The sequence below is a fragment of the Natrix helvetica genome, assembly GCF_964273705.1.
Source record: "Natrix helvetica genome assembly, chromosome: 6".
Classification (NCBI taxonomy): Eukaryota; Metazoa; Chordata; class Lepidosauria; order Squamata; family Natricidae; genus Natrix; species Natrix helvetica.
In genome coordinates this window covers 28,229,341-28,255,725 of record NC_138553.1, presented here as the reverse complement: position 1 = coordinate 28,255,725, position 26,385 = coordinate 28,229,341, and the positions used below count along the sequence as shown (strand labels likewise).

General features: G+C 38.4%; 1 protein-coding gene across 1 annotated transcript; it reads left to right on the top strand.

The window, feature by feature from the left end:
• On the top strand, nt 1-26,385 carry IL2RB (interleukin 2 receptor subunit beta). The gene is made up of 10 exons (XM_081958645.1): nt 1-161; nt 3,343-3,427; nt 4,545-4,659; nt 6,230-6,293; nt 7,881-7,986; nt 15,073-15,218; nt 18,403-18,577; nt 20,788-20,893; nt 22,418-22,502; nt 25,010-26,385. The coding sequence occupies exons 2-10, from the start codon at nt 3,361-3,363 to the stop codon at nt 25,748-25,750; spliced, it is 1,605 nt and encodes a 534-aa protein (XP_081814771.1). The 5' UTR covers nt 1-161; nt 3,343-3,360; the 3' UTR covers nt 25,751-26,385.

Genomic DNA, 26,385 nt, shown 5'->3' with positions numbered 1-26,385 from the left:
TATTAGCACCAGAACATTCTTATGTCTGATGATAGCACATAGTTAGGCTAATAATCCAGCAGCTGCGATTGTTATTGGGATGTCACACCAAAAGCCAGGATCAACAGCACTGCACGTCCAACCTCACTCATGAGACTAGAAGAAGATTATCATAAAACCAGGTAATGGATGCATGTTGTTAAAGGGGGTAGTTTAAGAGAGGATGTCTTACAGCAAACTTCTAATCTGGCAGCTTTCATGCATCTCATCGTTCTTCCCTCAAAGGTCTCAAAGAAATGGGATTAAGAATTGGAATTTATTAATTAGAGACTCCTCATGTGCTATGCAAACCCAAGTGAATGAAAACTGTTATAACTTGCTTTATTTGTTTATACATTTGATTGCTTTTTTTTAATATGTCCTGGATGCTGCAGCAAAAGGTAGTACACAGTGCTCCATTTCTGACCTTAAACAAATTCCTGTGGAGGTGGTTTGGTTGAGAAAGACTGAATGATCTTACATGGCTGAGGGTGGCCTTGAATTTGGGTGTCTTTAATAGCAGGTCACTATCCCGGATGGCTTTTAAGGGAATTAAGGAGATTCCTGGAGAAAAGAGGTGTTATCAAGGGATATTAGTTTTGAGTCAACTATCCCTGGGCTAACAATAATGTATCCTCAAATCCTCAAATTCACCTCCTGTTTGTGAGCAAACCAGTGACATCTGATTGGTCATTATGAGAAACAAAATACTCAATAAAGTTAGTACTCTATTGAGCATATAGTTTTGATATTTATATCAAAATATCAAAACCTGGTACTTGATAAATTGGTTTAAAAAAATAAAACTCCTGAAATTATTTTAATCTTAACACTTATAAAAGAGAATCAACTGCTGCTGCTTCTTAATTCTAGAATCCTGTTATCCATTGCTTTGTTTCCTTATGCATATGTTGTTGATGAAGAGAAAGAAACTACTCTGAAGAAATCTTAGGTTTCAAAAGAAAATACTCAACTGCCTAAAGAAAAGTGGTGTGTAGAATCCATTCATTTTGAGATAGCTTCTACTATCGTAAAGAAGAATTCATTTTGAGAAACTTTCCACTTCAAGTGTAAATGTCAGAGTGATTAGAATAACGATTGAAAATGTACTCAGGAAATGAAATACAATGAACATTTGCATACTCAATGGGTAGCATCTTTTAAGCTGTTCTTGATCAGGAAAAAAATGTCTGAAAAGGACACTTCTTGATACTTTACGCCCAAGTCCCCTGACGTATTTTTGGCTGCAAATACATTTTTACACTGCCAGATCGTGGAGACTAAAAAGGTTTATACATTTTGTGCAGCAAACACTTAAACCTATTTGGAATTTTGAGAACAATTTGGGATGCACTTATAAAATGGCTGCCATTGAAGACTTTGTCCATTTACAAAACAGCCACCATGGTGGGAATGGCTATTCACAAAACAATACACTAGTAAGTAAACTGATGAGCATGCTCTCCATCTCCCCTTTAGCCTTCCAAAACTGCTTTCTAAAACAAGCTCCTTTCTTAGCTAAGTGTTGTCCCACCCATTCTTAATTTCTAAGTCAAAGAATTAGGCTGCAATTACTCAACAATTTTATTTTCCAAAAACGCTAATGAGCCCATGTGAAATAATTGCATAGACCAAGTAGTGTCCAGAAACATTCTTAGAAATAAAGTTGACCTTGAAGTCTGGTGTTTTGTTAGCAGCATGTCAGCCTCCCAATTAGTGCTTATGTTAAAATAATGTTAATTCTAATTAAAAATCAAACTTAGCATGGTTTCTTGGCAGGCACAAAATTAAATGTATAGTATTTTGAGGTCTAAGGGTATCCTGTGAAGGTCTTCAGTTACATGGATGGTTTTAAGGAACCATATCATTGATATTGTTATTATATTTTATGCTACTTCCTATATAAATGAATCTTTGATATTATAAAATATAAATGCATGATAAAAATGGTTTTTTTTAAAAAAGGCAAGAGAAAGAAATCTTGGGAAATGAAAACAAAACCCTTTATCCCACATTCATGTAAAAAGGCCTAGGTGAATTGTAAATCTTAAGAAGAATGTAACAGGAGGAGCATAATGTTGTTCACTAGATGGAACATTCCAGAAAGCAGCTATCATTACGGAGAAAGCCGCAGTGCAGTAACTGCAATATGGAATTTTGTGGTTCCAGGCACACGCAGTTGGATTTCTCCTGAAAATCTCAATAACTGAGGTCTATAAGAGCAGTTTGGTCTAGTGGGTCAGGCATCAGAAAGCCGGAGACCATCAGTTCTAGCCCCACCTTAGCCATGAAAGGCAGTTGGGTGACCCTCGACCAGTTGCTCCCTCTCAGCCCAACTCGTCTCATTGCATTGTTGTGGGGAAAATAGAAGGAGGAAGGTGTGTTGGATATGAATTGTTTGTAAAAATAGTAAAGGCAGGATAGAAACAAATGAATGAATAAATAAAAATGCCTTATATATCATATGTAAAATTATTAACCTGACTAGATAACTACTTATAGCAATGAACCTGCTTTCATGGATATACATATACCATTTCAAACCAAGTACAAAGATAGTCCCATATAAAGCATGTCACAATAATCTGAGCATTATTAATGTATAGACAATAATAGCTTAGCAGTCTTCGCTTAAGAAACGTTTTAGCTGAGCTTCTTTTAAGTGTTTCTCACCTCAAAGATCACTGAGACATCCAATTATATTGTTTACATTCACAGATATTTTCTATCTAACATTTCCAAGACAGAGTGACCCACTGAGAATAAGCAAGGTTTTGACTTCTATCTACACATTCTCCACATTGTCAACATTAAGTATCACTTAATTGCCTTACATTTCCTCCATCAATTCAATCAGAGGGTGATTTAGATATTGTAAAATATATATATAATAGAGATGAATCCTTTTCCAAAAATGATTGATAATCACTTCAGAAGCTTCATACAGATACAAAAAAAAAAATAGCACTCAGGACAAAATAGCCTTATGGTATACAACAACATAGTTGCCAGAATTCAAAGACATAAATACTTTTTTATACAATTCCTGCAAGTAGAAGCAGAACTATTGTACCACAATAAACCTCCCTCCTGATGAAGAAAATCCAGTAACTTATCCATGTTGATATTATCCAAAGTTGTTGAGATATCAAACGGATATGACAGAATGGCTTTACTAAAGAAATCAAATTGCAAATTCTGTGAGATGTGTCCAGAGAATAAATGGATGAGGGAATGGATAAGTGGGAGAGTGAGTGAGTGAATTGAAATATGAACACCTTTTCAGGTGAGGTTCATTGAGATCATTTCTTTTATTTTCCGCAGCTTTTCAAATCTCTGGTTATGGAGACCCGCCTGCTCATTCCGCTCTACATTATCTCATTCTTCCAAGCATCAGGAGCCAGGCAGAGTAAGTTTGATTTCTGTATAGATTTCAGAATGAACACGAGAGCTGTGTCAGGGTCAAATGCTAATCTAGTAGTTTTCAAATCGTGACCCTGAGATCCCAATTTTCCAGTGCAAAACACAACCAAAAACCATGGTATATTCTGTATACTGTAGCTGCAATGGTTTACCAAAGAGATCTTCTAAACCCAGTGCTCAGCTATCTGCAATGTTTTGTAAAGGGATCCCTGAGTAAAGATACAATCAGTGACCCTTTTTGCTTTGTTGCTTTATGGTAGTGATTTTATTCATTTGCTTGCCTTCTCCTTTTGAGTCAGACTTAAAAGAAGGTAGCAAAATGAGTAGAGGCTGATGCTTCTTTCACCTTGTTCTTCTAACTGTTCACTTACAAGGCCCCGCAAAGCAACAGGGTGATGATATAAGTTGGCTTACTAACTATCATGGTGCGTAGTGGGGCCCTTGCTTTGGCAGGTGCCAAGTTATTGAGCCCCAGATCTTGTTCAGTGTGATATGAAAGGAAGAGGAGAAAAGGATTCCAGGGATAGTGGGGAAGTGGCTGAATTGAATGGATTGATGGTTGGAAGAGGCTTTATCCCACATTTATTTTTGTAAATAAGCAGAACTATCCCACTGCTTTCTGACCCAAACCCAAATTAGAAAAATATGGTTCAAGTAAGTAAGTAAGAGAAGGGGAAGCTAATAATTTACATATGACAAGGAAAGTCCAGAAGGAACAGAAGCAGGAGCTAGCTTGGGTGTGAGATTTCCATGAGAAAAAGCAGGTGCCAGAAGCATTTTATATACTTTGTTATTGAAATCAACATCTCAGACCAGTTTATAAAGAAAACACTAAAGAGCAACATAGTTGTTTACCCATCATTGGTTTTTAAAAAGTACCCTATGATATATTGAATATTTCTTTCATAACCAAAGTGTTGCCCAATGGCTGGCCATATCCATTATATCTTTTCCAATAACAAAATCTGCTCATCCACTAAAAAGAAAAAAAAAAGAGGGGGGAGGAATAAGCCTTCTTTTGCCCGCTCAGCCGATCTGGCGCAGTGAGTTTCGCATAAGACAAAATGAAATGACACAACAGATTTTCACCTCTCTACTAACAGATTCTTCAGATCTGGATTGTTTATATGACTCATTTGAGACAGTCATTTGCACCTGGATCCCTGTGAAAAATGCTACGGAAGGGCAATGCCAACTCACTGCTTCGGTTGAATATGAGTAAGTAATCAGTAAAATGCACTTAGAAGATAAAAACCAGTTTGCCTTGCCCTAGGTCTATTCAAGTCATTCATCATTGGAAAAAATCATCTAATCTCTTGTCAAAGAGATATGTAGAATATTGGTTTCCACTAAGCACGTTGTCTTCAAAACCCTTAGGAAGATATTGACTTTGAATACTTACACTTCTGCACTTTAATACTTTGCACTTCTGTCTTATAAGAATTTTATTAATCCCTGAGATTCTCAAAATGTGGATCGTAACCATTCCAAGAGATCAGCACCAATTTCGGGGTTGATAGTAAAACTTTTTCATATATAGTCTTCATCAAAATAGTCAAGCTCAATTTTTTTTAGTATTTTTAATTTTTGGTTAAGTCACTCTCCAGTTAAAAGTTTAACAAGTTAACTTGTAACACAGTTGACAATATTGTAATCTGTAAATAGGGTTTTTCAATCTTGGTTTCCCCATGTTGGCTGGGGAATTCTGAGTTATTTTATTATTTATTTATTTAGATGTATTAGCTGCCCAAGTCCAGTGGATTCTGCAATGTATACAAACTAGGAAACCCCCCCCCCCCAAAAAAACAGCTAAAAATATAAAATCAGTTAGTCCAAACTAAAATACTGTAATAAATCACATAATCTAATAAATGACAAAATCAACAAAATATATTGTAACTCTTGTATTTCTGGATTAACTTTCCTTGTTTTATTATTATTAGCCATGGTTCCATCAAAATTAATTTAACTTTTGTATTTGTTGAATTGTCCTGTGGCAAGTTGGCCATAGCAATTTGGCTGCAGCCAGTTGGCTGTGGCCAGTTTGCTTTTGTTATACCTGCCTATTAGTTTTATAAAATATTTAAATTTATGCATTAAAATTTGGAAATGTATGCAGTTGAAATGTATGCATTAAAATGTTGGTCTGGTTCTATAATTTGTTGTTATTCAAAAGTATACTTACTCATCTGGAGTCTTTAAAATGGAAATAGCAGACTGGCACCTGAACATAATTTATCTGAAAAGAGTTGGAGGCATGCTTTATTATGTATTTTGCTCATATGCTGCCTTTCCTTTCAAAGAATCCAGGTTGTATGTAATACAAATGAAGTCCTACCATACCAGAATTAAAACACAAAAAAATGCCATTTCAAAAATAGTCCTGTAATCGGATTACACTTCCAAAGTTTGTGTACAAATATGTTTTTCCAGCATATTTCTTCCAAAATCCATAATTGGAATGCTGCCTCTAATGAAGTTCAGATTCAAGCTATCACAACATAGGACCAAATGGCAAGATTTCCTCGGTTAATCTTAAAATATAAATTTAGAAATATTGGGAAATATCTATTTCATTCTGAATTTACATTACAGTTTTATTCACATAAACATCAATATTCCGAATTGGGCCTGGCTAGAGAATAATTCTATCAGTGATATTGAATTAATAAACCTTTCCTGTGTGCGAATTATCTGATCCTACAACTGCTATCTTGCATTGTGTGAATGAATTGTTTATGTGCAAAATTTAGAAATTTATGTGCCTTATGGCAAGTCTTCCTTGCAGGAAACCACCTAAGACATGTCAAATGAATGGCACAAGCATAAGGAGCTGTAAGCTGATTCTTGAGGTAAGTAATCCTTTTACAAAATCTTGGCTAATGTGAACAATCTTTTTACAAAAGTTGTTCTTAGTATATGATGCTGGAAAAAACAGTATTTAATGAAGCACACTTACAGCTACAAAGTGATTAATCCTCCAACACCAAAAAGTTCTTTGTCCTTTGGCTGCATATTTGAGCATATTAAAATTGCCTCATTTCAAGATATAGGGCTAAAATTTCTGTTACAATAATACTTTAACTTGTTCACTGATATTGGTATATGAAGACTCTGGTCTTCTATTATATACCACACTTATTCTTCTCCATATTGCTTTGATCCATTCCCTTTACTTTGGCAGAGGGGGAAAAAAGACTATCACCAAAGCCTTCCAACCTTTAAGGATATATACAGTATAACAGTTACAACTGAGTTAACGGTTGTGGGGTGATTTTATTTACTTGTTTCAATTGAAATTGAATTCAAACTTAATATCACAATTCATAAATTAAAAATAATATTGAAATGTACAATTAAATATGCAAACACCATCTCCCCATCAATTAAAAAACCAATTAGTACCAAATTTCCACAAAACATTAATTAGAGAAAAAATGAATAGAAAGTTATAACAAAAAAATGATACAAAATAGCATCAAAATCAAGAGTTGTAAAATTTGTCTTCCAAATACCTTTTTTTAAAAAAAAAAGGAGTTAAAATACAGTTCCAGGAAAAGGAAATTGATTCAGAACCAAGGCGCCATTATAAAGAAGGTCCTTTCTCTCTTACGAACACCAGCCTACTTCCATATTAGGAAACAGAGTTGGAGTGGAGAGACAGGCTACCCTATTTTCATATCTGAGAAGAAATCCTCATTTCTGAATTGCATCCTCTTCTATTGACAATCTTGGCTTAGATATCGTACCTATATTGGCCTTGATTCTCTGGAATAATTGAACAGATAGACACAATTTTAAGCTTCCTGTGTAAAAAATATTTAGGACTTTAAAAGAAATTGGTTATATTCCCATCCCAAATAAACCAGAAGCTAGTAAAGGTTGAACTTCATTAAATTAAAGTGTTAAAAAAAAATAGGGGTAAATCACCTAACTTTGAAAAGAAATCTGGATCAGTATTCTGAACCAACTACGCTTTTCAAACCTTTTTCAAAAGGTTCATGTAAGACTACATAAAAAAAAACTTATAGTAACAGTATCAAAATCATTGCTCCCCCCCCCCCAAAGCCAGTTCTAGGAACATTAATTAAAGTTATTTAAAGACGCTTTTTTAAAATTGTGAAGAATGTATCACTATACGCAACACACATACACACAAAATCATACATATGCTACAACTCAGAAATGCATCCCAAAATAACATTTTTAAGATGACCTGCTGTATTATTACAGTATGTCTGAGTGAAAGTTCCCTTGCAAATTATATAACTGAACAGCAAATCTCCAATTTTAATTAAGAACATTTAATAGCCATACCTATCAGGAGTTGACAAAACATCATCTGACATACTTTTGTTTTATGTACTGTTCTTTGCAACAATATCTGTGATAGAATAACTAGTTCTGTTTTTAATTAACAGTGCTATATTTGTTTTTAGGATTACAGCTTGACTATTGTAGACACTATTCTCTTGGTTGTGTCTTGCTACGCTGGGGAGAAGTGGACAGAGATTCATAGTCAGACAATGGAACCATTTCAGAACAGTAAGTTGGAAATGTCTGGTTGGAGATATTTGATACTTGTGCTAGTTCACTAGATTGTATGATATATTTTCCTGTTTTCCATTCCTATGATTCCATGTGCTATATTTCATGTAGCCAAAATAGCACTATGCAATGGAAATTAGGTTCGGCCCAGTCATTGTGACATATAGGCAACAGCTGTTATATTTTATTTTAGCTATCAATGAGAGACATTCAACCAATTAAATACAGTCTTTGCTAAACCAGTAGTGGAAACTCAAAGATAATGATAGCTTTGGACTGAAATAATGAATAATGATGTGAAGAAGAAGAAAAAAGTAGCAACAATCACAACACAAGTAGGTCATAATTCAGTACTATAATGAATGCTTGCAGTTTCTCAAAGCAACTGAAACATTCATCCAAACCCACAGCTCAAAATATTCAGAATGTATCATGTATTAAGAACCTTCCCATGTCATCTGACCTTATGTATGCATGTGAATGAAACATTTCTGCCAGGATCGCTGATGAGATGAAATAATGAGAACTGTGACTTTTATGCCAAATCAGATTAGACTCAGCATAACTATTGTTGTCTCCCATGTTCTGGAAAGGATTTGAGACCACCACCACTATTTTACCAGTTATATAGGCATTATATAATCTTCCAATTCCGAGGTTCTTCAGATATATTGCACTTACAGCTCCTTAAAAAACCCAGTCAACATGGTTAAAAGCCATGTGAGTGGAACTGGGAAAGTTAAAGTTGCAACATTATTAGAGGATGTCAAACTAGGAAAGTTGCACTTTATCAAAGGAAAGTACTTGATTCACTCATGGTGAGATCAATGTCAGCTTGTTAACTGTCTACCCAAATTTCAGTAAAACTTGCCAAATATACTTCTTCCTTTAATATGAGATAAATATGTTTTTAACTGACCTGGCATCAAGATAATAGTGTAGGGATTGCACAATCCATATCAATTCTCATAATATTGAGACTAGGAACATGTTCAATTTATCTCTTATCTTTTAATTTCAAGCTCTATCATTTCCCACTGTCCTTATCTATGAGGTCTACTCATCATAATGACCATAAATGAAATCATAAGTTTGTTTATTCATGTCAAAAGAATCACAATTAAAATAAGGTATAGCATATGACATAAATTTAAAATATAAAATTCAAGATTAAAATATGTACAAATTAAGCAGATCCTGCCCAGAAACCAGCAGCATTGATTGTGTTCTGTCTCACTGCCATGAAGTCCTCATGTATATACTGATCGGGATTTGTGTTGTTGTCTGCATGTCATCACAATCACAAAGATCAGAAGCCACTTAATAGCCCCATTTGTTCAGAGTGCCTCTGGATCTTGTGGTACCCATGCACAGTTTATTCAACAATTTCCATACTTCCCAGGTTTCATCACACCCAGGTGCCAGCTCCTGCGTTGTTTCCATCCAATGTTGGTCCTTTGTAGTGTTCCATAATCCACCCTGCTTTAAAATTCTTTATATCTAAGGAAGCTTTTCCTGAGTTTTAATCTCTGATGAGCTGGTTGTAGGTCATAGAGAGGGAGTTGCCTAGATAGTAATGATTTGAGCTTCTCTTGGTGTGCTGCTGCTTCTCTATGAACAGCAGCCGGGGCAATGTTGGCTAGATGGTAGATCTTATCTGTGGATTTGACCCGCCCCCGAGTGGAGGACCTGGTAGACGCATGGAATAGTGCGACTACCGGGGCCCTGGACCGGGTGGCGCCTTTGCGGCCTCTCCTGCGGCGACGAACCACCCTGGCTCCCTGGTTTACCGAGGAGCTAAGGGTGATGAAACGCCAAAGGAGACGCCTAGAGAGTCGTTGGAGATCCTCTCGTTCCGAATTTGACCGAGCACAGGCACGAGCCTACTTGAGGACGTACCTTGTGGCATTAAGAGCGGCCAAACGTCAACATTGCGCCGCCCTTATTGCGTCTGCAGATAACCGCCCTGCCGCCTTGTTTCGGGTGACTCGTTCCCTCTTGTTTGAGAGGCCGCGGGAAGCCCCTTTACAGGGTAGAGCAGAGGAGTTTGGGAAATATCTACATGACAAAGTCGCTCAAATCCGGATGGGATGGACCCCCTTCAGTGGTTCAGTAGAGACGCCCGTGGCGAGTCTTGAGGGTCCGCTTTGGGAGGAGTTTGATTCGGTTGCCATCGAGGATTTGGACAGGTTGCGTGGACGTCTGCGACCCACCACATGTTTATTGGACCCGTGTCCCTCCTGGCTGGTACTGGCATCCTGGGAGGTTACACGTGACTGGCTCCTGGTCCTAGTGAACACTTCGTTGGGTGAGGGGTCTCTACCAGCCGCCTTGAAAGAGGCGATGGTGAGACCCCTGCTCAAGAAGTCTTCCCTGGACCCGACGGACCTAGTCAATTACCGTCCAGTCTCCAACCTTCCTTTTTTAGCGAAGGTTGTAGAGAGTGTGGTGGCACAGCAGTTCCCACGCCACCTGGAGGAAAATGATTATCTAGACCCGCGCCAGTCCGGCTTCCGACCCGGGCACAGCACGGAGACGGCCTTGGTCGCATTGGTGGATGATCTCTGGCGGGCCAGAGATAGGGGTTGTTCCTCTATCCTGGTCCTATTAGACCTCTCGGCGGCTTTCGATACCATCGACCATGGTATCCTGTTGCACCGGCTGGAGGGGTTGGGAGTCAGGGGCACCGTGTTACGGTGGTTTGGCTCCTACCTCACTGACCGGACGCAACGTGTGTTGGCAGGGGAGCAGAGATCGACCCGGAGGCCTCTCACATGTGGAGTGCCACAGGGTTCGGTACTCTCGCCTCTCCTGTTCAACACATACATGAAACCGCTGGGCGAGATCATCCGTGGTTTTGGGGTGGGATATCATCTGTATGCTGATGACACTCAGCTATACATCTCCACCCCAAACCACCCCAATGAGGCCATCGAAGTGATGTCCCGGTGTTTGGAGGCCGTACGGATCTGGATGGATGGCAACCGACTGAAACTCAACCCTTCCAAGACGGAGTGGCTGTGGCTTCCGGCGCCCCGGTTCAACCAGGTGTTTCCATCTCTGGCCATTGGGGGCGTGCAACTAGCCCCTATGGAACAGGTGCGCAATTTGGGCGTCCTCCTGGATGCCCGGCTGTCCATGGATGACCATGTAACAGCCGTGGCAAGGGGGGCGTTCCATCAGGTTCGCCTGATGCGCCAATTGCGCCCCTTATTGGACCGGGATGCCCTACGCACAGTCACCCATGCGCTGGTGACGTCTCGCCTGGACTACTGCAATGCTCTCTACATGGGGCTTCCTTTGAGATGCACTCGGAGACTACAGTTGGTCCATAACGCGGCCGCGCGGGTGATCATGGGGAGGACTAGATTCTCCCCTGTAACACCTCTCCTGCGCGAGCTGCACTGGCTTCCTGTGGTCTTCCGAGTGCGTTTCAAGGTCTTGATTATGATCTTTAAAGCGCTCCATGGCACAGGGCCTAGTTACATGCAGGATCGCATCCTGCCCCACACATCCCTACGACCAATCCGCTCTCACAGAGAGGGACTTCTCCGGGTGCCGACCGCCAAACAGTGTCGGGGGGCGACACCCAGGAGCAGAGCCTTCTCTGTGATGGGCCCAGCCCTGTGGAATGACCTCCCCCGGGACATCAGGATTACTTCCGATCTCCGCTCCTTCCGTGTACAACTGAAAACCCACCTCTTCCAACTATCTGGCCTGGCTCAACCGTAATTTTCTCGTACTCCTCCTGACTGTCTGTTTTTTAACATTTTGAATTTGGACTGTACATGGGGTTTTGTAATTAGGGTATTTTAATGGTTTTTAATTGTCTATGTATTGTATCTGTTAACCTCCTCCGAACATGTGTGTCTTTGTACTTATGTATGTCATGGATTTATGTAAATGTTATATGTTTTTTACTCCATTGTACGCCGCCCCGAGTCCTTTTCGGAAAGGGTGCGGCTAATAAATTTAAATTATTATTATTATTATTATTATTATCTAGAGAGGTAGGTTTAAGGCATCCGGTAATAATTCTGCTAGCTTCATTCAGAGCCACATCTACTTTCCAAGCCTGTACTGATTTATAGCAGATTAGTATGGATTCTATCCCCTGTGCTACCTTCCATTGTTAAAGCTGATAATTTGTTGTCATATAAAAAGAGCCAGGTTGTTTGAATCTGCCCACTATATCACAGCCTTCCCATTTCTGTCATCATCGGGTTACCCCTAGATGCTGCTGTGACAATTAAAGTCTCCAGTGACAAAATTTATTTTATCCTTAATAGATGTATTCAATTCATCACTCTTGATCTCAGTTAATGGTGGTTTATACACTAAAGTAACAATGTAGTTTCTCAGCTCTACAGTTATTACTTCTATGTTATTTATTTCTGATATTGTTGTGGACTTCGCAAAATTGCCTACTGTTGGTGGGACCCCTCTGCTACAAGCCACCTGCTCTGTATTTTAGGTCTCTGATGGTTGTCTCTGTGGGTCTGCTGTATACACAGGACATCGCAGTTATATTTTTGGCACAAATCCCAAAACAGTTCTTCCTAAAATATAGACAAACCCTCAATGTTTACTGAAATAATAGTCATCTGTGGACCAGAAAAGGTCCTTTTTTGGATACACATAGTGTCACAGGTGAGAATGAGAACTTCGCTATGTTTGGGATATTCTGGATTGAAAGCCAGCTATAAACTGTTGCCATGGGGATGCCTGAATGTGTTAACAGCACTTATTCTTTGGGGAGGCTGTTTTCATATATCCCCCTTTCTTTATGGAGGCTCCTTTCAATCAGAAGTTTACCTCAATACCCTATTCCAATATGGCTTTATCTCCAGCAAAATGTGCTATACTACCCAAGATGCTTAAAAGACCACCTAATCCAAAGTAAGTCTTCCTGTCCTGAGAATATCCAAAGACAACTTGCCCAGCATACCTGCTCAGCATCATGGTGTGAAGTTAGGGGTGGAGGATGCATGGACTGGAAAGCAAGCCTTCATTCTGGTAGTCCTTACAGTCAGGAAACACTATGAGCCAAGTGATATGATGGCTCCCTCTCTTCTGGTATTTAAGATTCTATTTGGTTTGGTTTTTATGCAGACTTTTGTTGCCCAGTTGCATAGGTGGATCATCATGTATTCTTCCTACATCTGGTTTTATTTCTTTATTTAGAACATTTAAATGGCCATCTAATTGAAACAGTATGACTCTGGGTGGCAAAAATATTGTTAAACAAAGATACATAGGAAAACCATACACCCCAGCTGACTAAAACAATGAAATCACAGTCAGAACTAGTATGTACTGCATTTGTCCAGTTGGGAACTCAATTCTAACCCAAGCTCCCAGGGAAAGAATCAAATATTTAACTGTCTTTCTAAAGAACTGTAAGCTTGAAGCTAACTGCATATTGGCAGAGCCATGATTCCAAAGTGCAGGGTTTGCCACTGTGGGTTTCATAAGTGATAACCAGCACTCTGAGTTGCACCTAGTGCATCTCATGGAGTAGAGGAGTTACATAAACATAATGAGAAATGCCCGTAACAAGCCCCACCATTGCAATTGAACTTCCAGACAACCTGATGTAGAACACATTGCAATAATCCAATCCAGAGATGACTAATATGCGAGTGTCTATGAGAAGGTCCAAGAACAGGTGCAACTGATACACATGCAATGGTGCCTTTGGTCACCCTCTTCAAACAAGAACTGTGAGGCCAGAAGGACTCCAGAATTGTACAACAAATTTGAATGAGACAGTGAAAGCCTATCAGTGGTGGGATTAAAATGTGTTACTACCGGTTCTGTGGGCTTGGCTTTGTGGGTGTGGTATGGCTTTGTGGGTGTGGTGTGGCTTTGTGGGCATGGCTTTGTGGGTGTGGCAGGGGAAGGATACTGCAAAATCACCATTTCCTCCCCACCCCACTAACCTGCTTTCCAGCTCCGTTCTCCTGTTCAGGGCAACAAAAGATCAGCTGAGAGGCTGGGAGGAAGCAGGGGCAGGGCCAGCCTATTTGTCAGTTCTCCAAACTACTCAAAATTTCCACTACCGGTTCTCTAGAATCTGTCAGAACTGATTGAATATCACCTCTGAAGCCTACTCAGAATCATATTTGAGGTCACTACAGTTCCAGTGACTTCGGTCTACACTTAGTTTTGATAGGGCTGAGCTGGAGCCTGTTTTTCCTCATTCAAGCTTTTATTTCATTTATTGCCTTTCTATAGTTTGTATTGTTGTTTCCTGCCAAGAATCATGAGATTAGATAGTATGAAAATGTGATATATGAGTAATTTTTTTAGCAAGTAGCAAAAACTGCATAATTTGACATCTTGAATGGGCGAGTGCCATCAAAGAAAATGCACTTCCAAATGCTTCCAGCAACAACAGCTCTAAGTTAGAGAGAAGGGGTGTGTGGAATAAAAAAAAAAACAATCTCTCTCTTCCTGGTTCTCTTATTGCAGCTGTTGTGGCTTGATCTATAGAAGCAATTGCCCCAAAGGGAATCCCTGTCACACACATGTGCATATACACATTAAATGTTTCCCCGCTTTGATTGCATTTGATGTGGCAAGGCTTCTTTACTCACAAAAATATTTCTCCTAGGATAGCTCCAGCAACAACTGGTGTGAGTTAGAGAAGGGGGTAGCATGAACACATTCCTTCCCATCTCCTTGCAACTGTTGTGACTATGTCCCCAGCAAATGGCTACACCCAGGCTCCATAAACCACAGGAAGTATCACTTGATTCCTGATTGTGCAGTATTATTCCATTTCTGCTTCTTAGCTGGCTAAAACGCCTTTGCCCATCAAAGTGTTCTAACTCAAGCTCCCTGTTTGTCCAATGATGATAATTGTAGTGGATTGGAGAATAATTAGGATTATTAGGTAGTCAGGACAACTATCTCTCTTGCCGTTAGGCTGTTGTTTTGTCATCAACTATACACAGAAATGGGGGAAGTGGTCAGAAAATGATTATATTCTTACTGAAGTTTATGATAGCCACGATTTAAAATATACAGTATACTAGTAAAAAAGTTAGTTATCAATTTCTTTTTTGCTTTCAAAATTAGTCCAGCTTCAGCCTCCTTACAACTTTCAACTGGCAAATGCCCACAAGCCTTCCTACAATTTAACATGGACACTTTGTGCTGTTTCCCACTACCTACATGGAAACCTGGAATATGAAATACGGTATAGAGCAACTTCTCATGGTGAGGTAAGCAGGAAAATTTCTTTGGGGAAGACAACAACTTTGATACCCCTGGTTATTTCTTATTCTGCAATTCTGCTTTGGACCCACAATAACATTCTAAGCAATATGGTGTAGGAAAACAAAACAATACAGTACAGTACAAGAACTATCAGCAATTCTTGAAGCTTGATAACAATCGGCTGCAGCCCAAATTTTTGGCTTACTTCACAAACCAGTCTAAGGCACTGTATGCTTAGCCATGCTTTGATGAATAAATTACAGTTAAGAGTAGAATAGCTTTATTGTCATTTTGAATATACACTAATTGGCATATATTAAAATGAAATTTCATTGCATACAGCTCTCAAAGGGTCACCGCCTCCAATATACACAACATAGACATGACAAAATAAATAAATACAAAATTATGCATATTCCCAAATATATTATATGACACAGAGAAACAACGCAGTCTAGTTTGGATGTATACATGTACATGTCAAGATAAATTAATCTTGCAAGTTTAGCAGACGGATAGCATCGGGAACAAAGCCTGATACAGAATCTGCTAGAAATACTTTGAAACCTCCTCCCAGAGGGGAGCAACAGAAGCAGACCTTAAAGTGAGTGTGTGGGGTCTCTAACAATGCTTTGAGCTCTAAGCACATAACGCTTATAAGCAGTATGCTGAATAACAGGAACCGAGCTTCTTATAATCCTCTCGGATGTCCTTACTACTCTCTGTATGGACTTTCTATCTGAGGCACTGCTGCCACCAAACCAAATAGTGATGCAATTTGTTAAAGCACTCTTAATTGTGCCTCTGTAAAAAGTGGCCAGGACAAAAGGAGAAAGATGTGCTCCCCTCATCTGTCTCAGGAAATGCAGACACTGGTTTGCACACTTCACTAAGGATGATTTGCGGAGAGACCAATTCAGATAGTTAGTTATCTGCACCTCCAGATACTTAATACTGTTGACCACCTCTACAACTGCATCCTTGATACTGAGTGGAGTATGACTATACCGGCTCTTTCTAAAATCTACAATGATCTCCTTTGTTTTATTAACATTTAGAGCCAGTTACTGTTATTGCATCAGTCCACCAGAGCCTTCACCTCTTCCCTATAAGCATCTTCATTGTCATCCCGGATAAGACCCACCACTGCTGTGTCATCCGCATACTTCACAATATGATTTGTAGCAGATTTGATACTGCAGTCATGGGTCATCAAGGTGAACAGTAGCAGACTCAAGACACAGCCGTGTGGGGAACCTGTACTCAAGGAGAAGGAGTTGGAAACTTTTCTTCCAACTCACACAAACTGGGGCCTATCAATAAGGAAATCCAGTATCCAATTACATAAAGGAGTATTAAAACCTAATAGGCCCAAATGCCAAGGAATGATTGTGTTGAACGCTAAACTAAAAACAACCAACAGCATTCACACCTGAGTATCTCCTTCTCCAGGTGTGCCAACCTAAGATGAAGCACACAGGAAAGTACATCATCTATAGAGCAGTTCTTTTGATAGGCAAACTGTAATGAGACAAATGTAGGGGGAAAGCATGGAACCTTATAGTCCTTTATCAATCTCTCAAAACATTTCATCATAATAGAAGTGAGTGCAACTGGACAATAATCATTAAGGCATGTAGTTATAGGGATTTTTGCGGGGGAGGGAGTGGTGGCATTGATACAATGATTGCAGTCTTAAAACATGATGGGATCATGACCTGATGCAACAAGAGATTGAAGATGTCTTTGAGACATCTTCAGCTGGTCAGCTGGCTGAGTTCATATATGTTAAACCAAAGCCAAACATAACCCAGATACTGTGATTTATAAATCAAGATTTAGGGTTACTAAGTTGTCAAATTCTAATCAATTGTGACTTAATTGTCAAGCTGAATTTGCTAAATCCCAAGTAATGGCTTCACACAATATCCAACAATTGGTTGTGCTCAGCCATCATCATTGCATTTGACAACAGTTCAAAACTGGGAAAAAATAAAAGCTAACATATTTACCCTGAATTGATACAAGAGAGATCCAATTTCAAAACTTCACCAGTGGCATCCATCAGAGTCGGAAGAGTGTCAGTTGACCTACTGATAAAGGGGGCAAGGCTTCAGTCATGCTGCTTCAACTGCTTTGGTTTTCTTTTACATCCTCCTGCACCCCCCAAATCAGTAATGGGTTGCAAATCCTCCAACCAATACGGTTGGAACAAGGCCGGCGGTGTCCTCATGGATGCGTGCAGCGCGCGTGCACATGAAAGCAGCGTGCGCATGCATCTTAGGACCTCCGCAATGCTCCTTGCGTGGAGCATCACACAGATACTGTACGCGCCATGCACCTGCGCAGAAGGGCAGAATCCTTTGAACACCAGTAAGGACCTCGGGCGGACGGGCCCTCCGGAGCACTGTACCGGAACGGTATCCGGTGCTCCGGGCTGGCTCTGGTACACCCGTACCCGGGCATACCACCTGCAACCCACCACTGCCCCAAATGCCACTGATCCCACTTATACTTTGAAGCCTTCAGGTTGATGTACCTCATCTTAATTTGCAAGGTTTCCAGGAAGATGAAATGGGGCAATGGGAGAACTCTGAATAAAACCTTGGTGCTCCTTGGAGGAAGCATCTTTAAGTGGTAAAAATGAAACATTCTTTCAATTTTAACCTAGATAAGATGCATCTTTAGTTGTTGCAAATTTTAACAACAGACGTGAGGCATTATTTATATAATGTGAGGTTTCTTGTATTCATGGAGATCTATCCACAAATTCAGAAAGAACTGAATTCTCTAAGAGAGTACTGTTGAAAGGTGTTACATCCCTAGAATATCCAGGTTGGGTGTGAACTGTAGCCTAACATACTGTATATGGAGAAGATAAGACTGTAGGTTGGGCAGTCTTCTTGTAGTCAATAGTTGCAATGTGTATTTTGTGTGTTTGTGTGTGCGTGCGTGTGTTTGTTTGTGGGTATATTTTCCAATCACTGAAATCTATAGCTAGTATTGCAGTAATATTAAAGTGGCCAAAGCTGGAGTATTTAAAGGTGGGATAGACATATTTTAAGCCTTAAGACCTATAGCTATAAGGCAATGAATTCTCCATCATAATTTGGTGGGAAATATGCAAATGTTATATATACTACAACTACACACATCTCAAATATCATTGCTTTTAATTCCATTTTGCAGAATGACACAATCCTGCCCATAATTCAGGATCAGAAATGGCTAATATTGGAGAACCTTTCTCCGGACGTAGTGTTTGAGGCAGCCATTCGTGTCAAAGTAAAACAGATGAAATTGTACAACAGCAGATGGAGCAGATGGAGCATGCCTCCTTTAAGATGGAGGACAGATCCTGAAGGTAAGGTGCATAATAGAAGGCTTGGGTCATCTCTAGAGAATATGTTGAAATGATAACTCCCAAGAACATCGTAAATATTGTTAAATGATGTTTAACAATAATACTTGACCTTAAAAAAAATTAAATAAGAAATCTGGTGATGTGCATATGAGTTAGGATGTGAGAGAAAGTTTTAGGCAAACAAACAAATCTACAATTTAATATACAGCATGTTGAATGGGCAGATTCTAAGGTACCTGCATCTCACTCATGCAAAATTAGGGACAATTTCTTGTCTGACTACTTTTGAAGATGTTTACTCAAAAACCTAGTTTGCTTAAAATATTGCATTTATACATTTGAGATTGAGCATCCTTCAGAAATGTATTTATTATAATATTCATATAATATCATCTTCAGTATGATTCCAGATAGTTTATAATCCTAACATATTCTATAAATAAAGAAGTGAAATTCTTTTAAAGAAACATCTCTAACACCACTTTCATTAAAGAAAACAAACTAAAATTAAAATCTGAATTAGGAAATGCTTCTGACTGGATCATACACGCACAGCACCTTTCTGCTATTAATTAAAACAGCCAGTCTTTTTTCAGGCTTCAGACTGAGCTGGAAAAAAGAGTCGTTGAGACCATTGATAGAAGTTAATGTGCCTCTTTAAAACTTTTGCGTTGCAATGTCAGATGTGTGAACGATTGGATTCGAGTCTTTTGCTTCAGGATATAAAAAGTCTCATGAGGAATTTTTAATCAGTATATTTTTCAGGATGTTATTTGGGTTCCCAACTTTTGGGGCAACAGGATACATCTGGAATTTATAACAGCAAGTGTGATATAATGGTTATGTATTGGGTTAGGATTGAACTAAGACAAACACAAGTTCAGGTCTTTTTCAGACATGGAAGTTCACTGAGAATATTGAGTCAGAGTCTATCTCTTAATTCAACCAATCCTATAGAATTGTTGATGTGGACAAAAATTAAATCCTGAAGGAATAGTGGGATATAAATCTAATGAATAAATACTAGCTTCTATCTGCATTCCACTTTTTCACACAATAACTGCTATTTTTACCCGTAAAAATAAAATCATATTTTATTCCAATTTCATTTAAATTGTATTTTATCAAATTCCATTTTAAATTGCTTTTATCAAATTTTAGTAATAATTTGTTTCTGGAACTTTGCACTTTGATATGGCCCATGGACTAATCAATAAAGACTCAATGTCAATTAAAATTAAATACCCTAAAGCTAGTGCAACCAAGGGTGTCAACAGGGGAGATAAAAATGTGAGGCTGGCAGCCACTGTGACAAATGTAACAAAAGTAGAACCTCATTCATCCAGTTGTAGTGCCATCTTGATTTTTCTGGTTTCCTGTTTCCCATGGGTGCCTCTGGTTACAGATGGATTCAGAATTGCACATCAGTTCTTTGACTTCAGAATGCTATTCTCCAACACTTACATTAGAGACAGACTGATAGTACTTAAAGACAAGTAACTAGTTCACAAAACTATTGCAAGTCAAAGATAGAATGTAAGTTCCTCATGCTCTATAAATTAGGACCTATAAATGCACAAGGAAGGAGACAATAATGATTGTTATAAAATAAATACAACACAAATCCAGTCAAAACATGAAAAACATAGGCTAGTAGCCAATCATCATTTTTTTTTAAAGAGGGTTTGGCAATTATTCTTAGAAATAAAGATTGTTCTGAAGATTAGTGTTTCCCTTTACCACACCTCATACTATGTTTTTTTTTTACTGCGGAGGTGGTTAATGTCAAAAACAACAAAGAACCTGATAGGAACCAATGAGTTTTCTCCAAGGATCATGATGCACATTAGGGAGGGCTATTATATACCAAAATAGGGCCAAGGGAACCAGCTCAGATCTTCAATCAACTCTAAACTTCATAGGATGGTTTGGAGCATCCCTATTGGGATGTAAGTGGTAGAAATTAACATTGTATCCTCTACTACTTGAAGGAAAAGCAAGACCAGAATAATTAGAAAATAATTACAAAAGCAATACAAAAATTTATCTTATTCATTAAACAAAGCTCAAGTTTGCAGTATTGCACTGAGCTGTACACCCATGAACCCATTTTGTTTTGCATAATGAATCTCCCTCTATATTCAGATAAAACCTTCTTATCTTCAATGAATAGCTAATTTCCACTTATTTGTTTCTGGTTGTTTGTGTAGCACCACCACAAAGTACAGTCCTTCCAGTTGTTGTAGCCAGTGTCGGGAGTTTCATCATTTCCATCTTCATCATATTCTTGCTGATTGTATCTCCAGCATCAAAACGGTAAAAGTGAGCTGAAAATTTACATTTTGTTACTTTTGTCCTCATTTTACCAACCTCGGAAGGATGGAAGGCTGAGTCAGCCTTGAGCCGGTGAGACTTGAACTGCTGAACAGCTGGCAGCTGGCACTCAGAAGAAGTCACCTGCAGTACTTCATTCTAACCACTGCACCACCATAGCTCTATATGTACCTACAGGCAGGGGCACTTGGCCATTCTTTTATTTGAATCAAAAATGCCCTGCATGCTTAGCACATACTTCTTGTATTTACAGCAGCATGGGGATTTCCTCAGAGACTATTCTCTGTGACACTTTCTTGATTGACAATATGATCACACTAGTTTGTGTGACTATATGAACATTTCAAAATGCATTACACACAAGACTCAACCTTTGAAGGGACCTAAAAGAGCTTAAACCTGGTTCAAATGTCCATAGAGTGGTCATGTAGAACTAATTACATTGAAAAAAGGTTGATTATTACGATGGACATTCCAAAGTGGTTGATGTGGTCCAAATGTGGGAGCTGTAGCCCAATGCATATGGAGTGAGTCATATAGGGGACAGCTCCATTAAGTAATAAAAAGGTGGTCTCTATCATCATATCTGGTCAATAGCATGAACTCATATCACTTAAATGCTTCTTTGCTATGTGAAACAGAAGAAAGTTTTGGCAACATATGTGATAAATAAGATCAAAGATGAGTGAACATCACCTATGTACCAACGTTTATTTGATACCCTTCATATATTTTGGAGTCCAGGTCCTATTCTAAAGAACCATACTAGTAAATATGATCAGTTGTTTCTTAAAATAATAATGAATATTGGCAAAAGTTAGATATTTTTATCTTCCCTTCACCTTTATGTGACAAAATAAGTGCTGCAACATTTTGTCCTTTGTTCCACTTGATTTCATCTTTTAATTCTGAATATAGTTTGCAGTTAACTTTTTTCTAATGAAAATATAATTAACTCTTCTAAAGTTCTGAAATCTTGCAATGCAGGATTTGTAATTTCTCATTATTTTCAATTTCTAAAAGGAAAAGAGGGTCTTCCATTAAAAATCAGATATGCCAATTCTATATTGCCTTTCTCTGTGAAATCACTCCTTCCATGATATCCACTATCAGGAAATAGGGCCAGTCTCAGTCTAGAAACCAGAACAACATTATAAATACATTTGAGAAGCCCACACTAGTTTGCTGCTATGTAACAGGATAACCACAAAAATACCAACACCCAACCTCTAAAGCAGGCGTGTCAAACTTGTGATGACGCGTTGTCATCACATGATATATCACAACTTTTTTCCCCTTCGCTAAACCAGGGGTGGGCATGGCCAGCGTGTGATGCATCCGGCCAGTGGGCCATGAGTTTGACACCCCTGCTCTAAAGCATTCTGAAAAAGATGCAAAAATAAATAGAGATGTTTACTGTTTTGATCCAGGTCTGCTGTTTCTGTGCTTGCTTGTGATGTTCTCCAAACACTTACTTACAGTACTTTTCATTCTCTCTTGTTTTAGTTTTAGAAAGAAGTTTAATATCAATTTGCCAGATCCAGCTGAGTTCTTTCCATCTCTCACTGGTATCCATGGAGGAGATATCCAGGTATGTGTGTGTGTGCTGTGAAATTGATGGATATGTAGCCTAGGACATAACTGCTATCTGGAAAAGAGAAAGCAGGCTAGAGTTAACCTGAGGCATGCTTCTCACTGCATATAGAGTAACATCTGGGTGCAGGATTAAATAATCAAGCTAAGATGAAATTTAGGAATACTATTGTTAATCAGTAATGTTTATTACTACCAAATAAATGGAGAATTAACATAATTATGTCTTTAAATAATTTCACAAAAATAATTTTCCTTAAATTACTCATCAGAGATTACAGTACACTGTAATCACTGATTCTTGGTGAAATCAGTGTAGCCCTAATAAACAAATTTGTTTATTGTTTACTAACTGAATGTTGATATTTGTTTAGCAGTAGGCAATTGTCTTATTTAGTTTTACCAATATTACTGATTTTATTAAAATTGTATATAAGTACTTATTTACCCACATTGTATGCATTCTTGTATCTAGTAGGATGTGCAATGGTTTTAAATTAATTGTACAATTCTGAAATATCCAGATTTCTATATATTTTGGGCTTCTCCAAAATGTTGGGATACTTTGAAATGGGTTGTGTATAATTCTCATACATCCCTACATTTTACTTCAGTGTACGTATTTAGATCAAAATATATCTTCAATATCAATATATCATATTAGCAAATTAGCAATGCAATTAATACATTCAGGAGAATGAGCTTTCTCTAGTCCTTCTCTCCCCCCATCCCATCAATACAATACAATACAATAGTATATCATATATGGACATGCTTTATTTTTAAGTGTAGTTTCTAGTTCTAAATAGTACATGATCAAAACATTCTGCAGGAACACTTTACTTAGAGCCTACAGTGACAATTAAGGTTGCACTTATGTCACTACCACTAGAGTAATGAGAATCTGTAATAGATGACAAAGGTCAACTGTCTGATAAAATCAAAGCAACCAAAATGATATATAATATTCAAAACTTCACTTTCAAAATTTTGGTCAAACCACATTTGGCTGAAAAAAATATAATAATAAAAAAAACTAAACTGGGAAGCCAATGCTGCTGTTTTTAGTTTTTATCAGAGTAATAGGAAATGATTAACCTTTCCTTTTTTCCCCCTCTGAAACAAAACTGAAACAAAAAAAGGAAATTGTCTCCCCTCCCTGCCAACAACACTATTCAAATAACATTTAGCGCTTAGATCAGGGGTGTGAAACTAGCGTCATCACGTGATACATCGCGACTTTTCCCCCCTTCGCTAAAAGGGGAGTGGGCATAGCCAGTGTAACATATCCAGCCAGGGGCCCGCGAATTGGCACCTTTGACTTAGGTGAAGAATAAGGTAAAGGCTACCATCCCCACTTCAATAAAGTTAAAGGCCGTAAGGTAGCTGTTAGAATGCATAGACATTCTAAAAGGTGATTTTTTTTAATGTCATCATTATGCGGTACATCTGCATCACAAAAGTTTTTATTTTTCTAAACAGATTAGAAGTTAATTTCACAATGTGTTCCTTCATATGTACACAAAATGAAAGGGTAATGGGGGTACATTAAGATATCTACCCATATTTGCAGAATAAATACGAGCAACCTAATTAAAAGCTGTTGTGCACATTTATTTTAAAATGAACATCTGTTCAGTTCTGTGTTAAATGTGTCCGAAATTATCAGACACCCCCTTTTTTTGAAAATCATTTAATTCATATTAATTAATTACATTAATTTAATTTAATCATATTTTAGTTTGGTTAAAGGTTTAGAAAACTTAAAAGTGCTAGAGAGCATCCTATGTACAGATCTCAATGAGAAGAAAGAAGAATAAAGTTAATGCCCTATATAGCAGTTACCGCAGTGAGGGCATTCATTCACAGTGAGGGTAAAAATGTTTGCTTTTATCTATCTTAGTGAAATAAAGGAAGCACCATATGATTTAGGAAATCACCTCTTAGCTTCCTCTGTCCATCATTAACTGGCTTTCAGAAGTGTCAAAGAGGCTGTAGAGCGGAGTGAAGTCACTTCACTTCCCTTTTAGAAGAAAGAGATTGTAGGATATGACAAGGCCAAGCCTGAGGGAGGGGTCAAATACATCAGTCATGAGTCCCTTCACACTTGCAAGAGATCTAAGTCCAGCCACCTTGAATTCCTTTCTATTCTTAATTCCCATGCATTTCCCTTAACGGTCATTTGACCAGTTTCTTGTAGCAAACTTAAACTTAAATTTCAAATACAAAGTTGTCCTATTTCAGTCTTCTCCATTCCAGTATCTTATAGTTATGACCCTACTGGTTGGAGCTAAAATAACTGGAAGACGCTAGGCTGGGAGAGGTTGCTCTGGGGAACATGGCACATTATGTTGTTATCTATGAAATACGTATACAAAACAGATATATTACAGGTCAATAGTTTGTGGAAATGGGATAAAATTTATTGAACATCTATATGTTAAGGTATGTACTGCAGCTCATTTTGAATACTAAACCCCCTTTCTGTACTTTTCCTACCAGCAGAAGTGGCTGTCCTCCCCAGCATCCATTTCTTCCTTCCATATTACTGCTGAAGCTTCCAATGTCTCTGTGTTAGAGATAATGCAGAGTTGTAGCAACAAGTCCTATCTTCTCCCTCCTAATGAATACTTCAAAAATATTGAAAATATAACAGAGACCAGTGGACAGTCCTCAAGCAGCTGTTTTACAAACCGTGGCTATTTCTTCTTCCATCATCTTGATTCCCTTGAGATTGATTCCTGCAAGGTGTATTTTACCTATGATGCTTTAACTCATAGTGAAAATAGTGATTCCTATTTCCACAAACCACTCCATGATGCAAATCACAATGTCGCATCATCTACCAACATGATGAGTGACCAAGAAAATTATGCTTTTCTTCAAGATTATTCAAGAGGCAGTCTTCCATCAGGTGGTGACTTCCCAATAGCATCAACAGTAGAACAGAATGAGAACACAGAAGAGAGAATTCCTCTTGTCTTATCTTCAAAATCCCCTGAGCAGTATTCCATAGATGATTCAAGCGAGCCAAAATCATCTATCTGCAATACTGATGGAATAGAATTACTCAGAAATGAAGACTTATCTAACAATGTTATGGGAAATAACAGGTTCATGTTTTTAAATCAAGGCCAATCCAATGATATCTGCAGAACTGCATCCTCCAGCCAGATCCCCAGTTCCTCAGAAGCCTATTTGTCCTTGCGGGATCTTCAGAGACATTATAGTCATCATTCTGTCTAAGTCCACAATGGGAAGCCTCTTTTGAGAGCAATATGTTTCTTTATCTATCTATATATATAAAAGCCAAATACCACTCAATCATCACAAAATCTCCAGAATTGTAAAGTCTACAAACTTGAAATTCAGCACGTATGTTCCTCTTGGCTTCTAGGTGCTTGATAAGAAAGAATTTTTTGAAATGATCATTAGATCATCAGTATTTCTTATACAGTATTATATTAACATGCATCAATGCTAAGGAGTTAGATGTTCTACTCCTCCTCCCCACCTGAAAGGAATTCTGTTCCAACTGCCACTTGCCTTATATTAACACGTGTTGATGCTAAGGAGTTAGACATTCTACTCCCCCTCCCCACCTGAAACGAACTCTGTTCAAACTGCCAGTTGCCTTGCATTAACATGCTCTGATGCTACCTCTTCATTGGACCGGTCATGGGCGTGGGCAGCGCGTGACTCATCCAGCCTGTGGGCTGGGAATTTAGACATTCTATTCCCCCTCCCCACCTGAAAAGAACTCTGTTCCAACTGCAAGTTGCCTTATATTAACATTAATTCCTTAGCTCTGATGCTAAGGAATTAGACATTCTACATTAATTTTCAAGCTTTAAGTGTCAATGTATCAAGCCCAATCACAT

Bases quoted from the DNA above. Each gene is read 5' to 3' on its own strand.
- IL2RB (XM_081958645.1), top strand. From the start codon at position 3,361: ATGGAGACCCGCCTGCTCATTCCGCTCTACATTATCTCATTCTTCCAA. The intron at 6,294-7,880 runs GTAAGTAATCCT...ATTTGTTTTTAG, and splicing joins GCTGTAAGCTGATTCTTGAG to GATTACAGCTTGACTATTGT. The intron at 7,987-15,072 runs GTAAGTTGGAAA...TTTCAAAATTAG, and splicing joins AATGGAACCATTTCAGAACA to TCCAGCTTCAGCCTCCTTAC.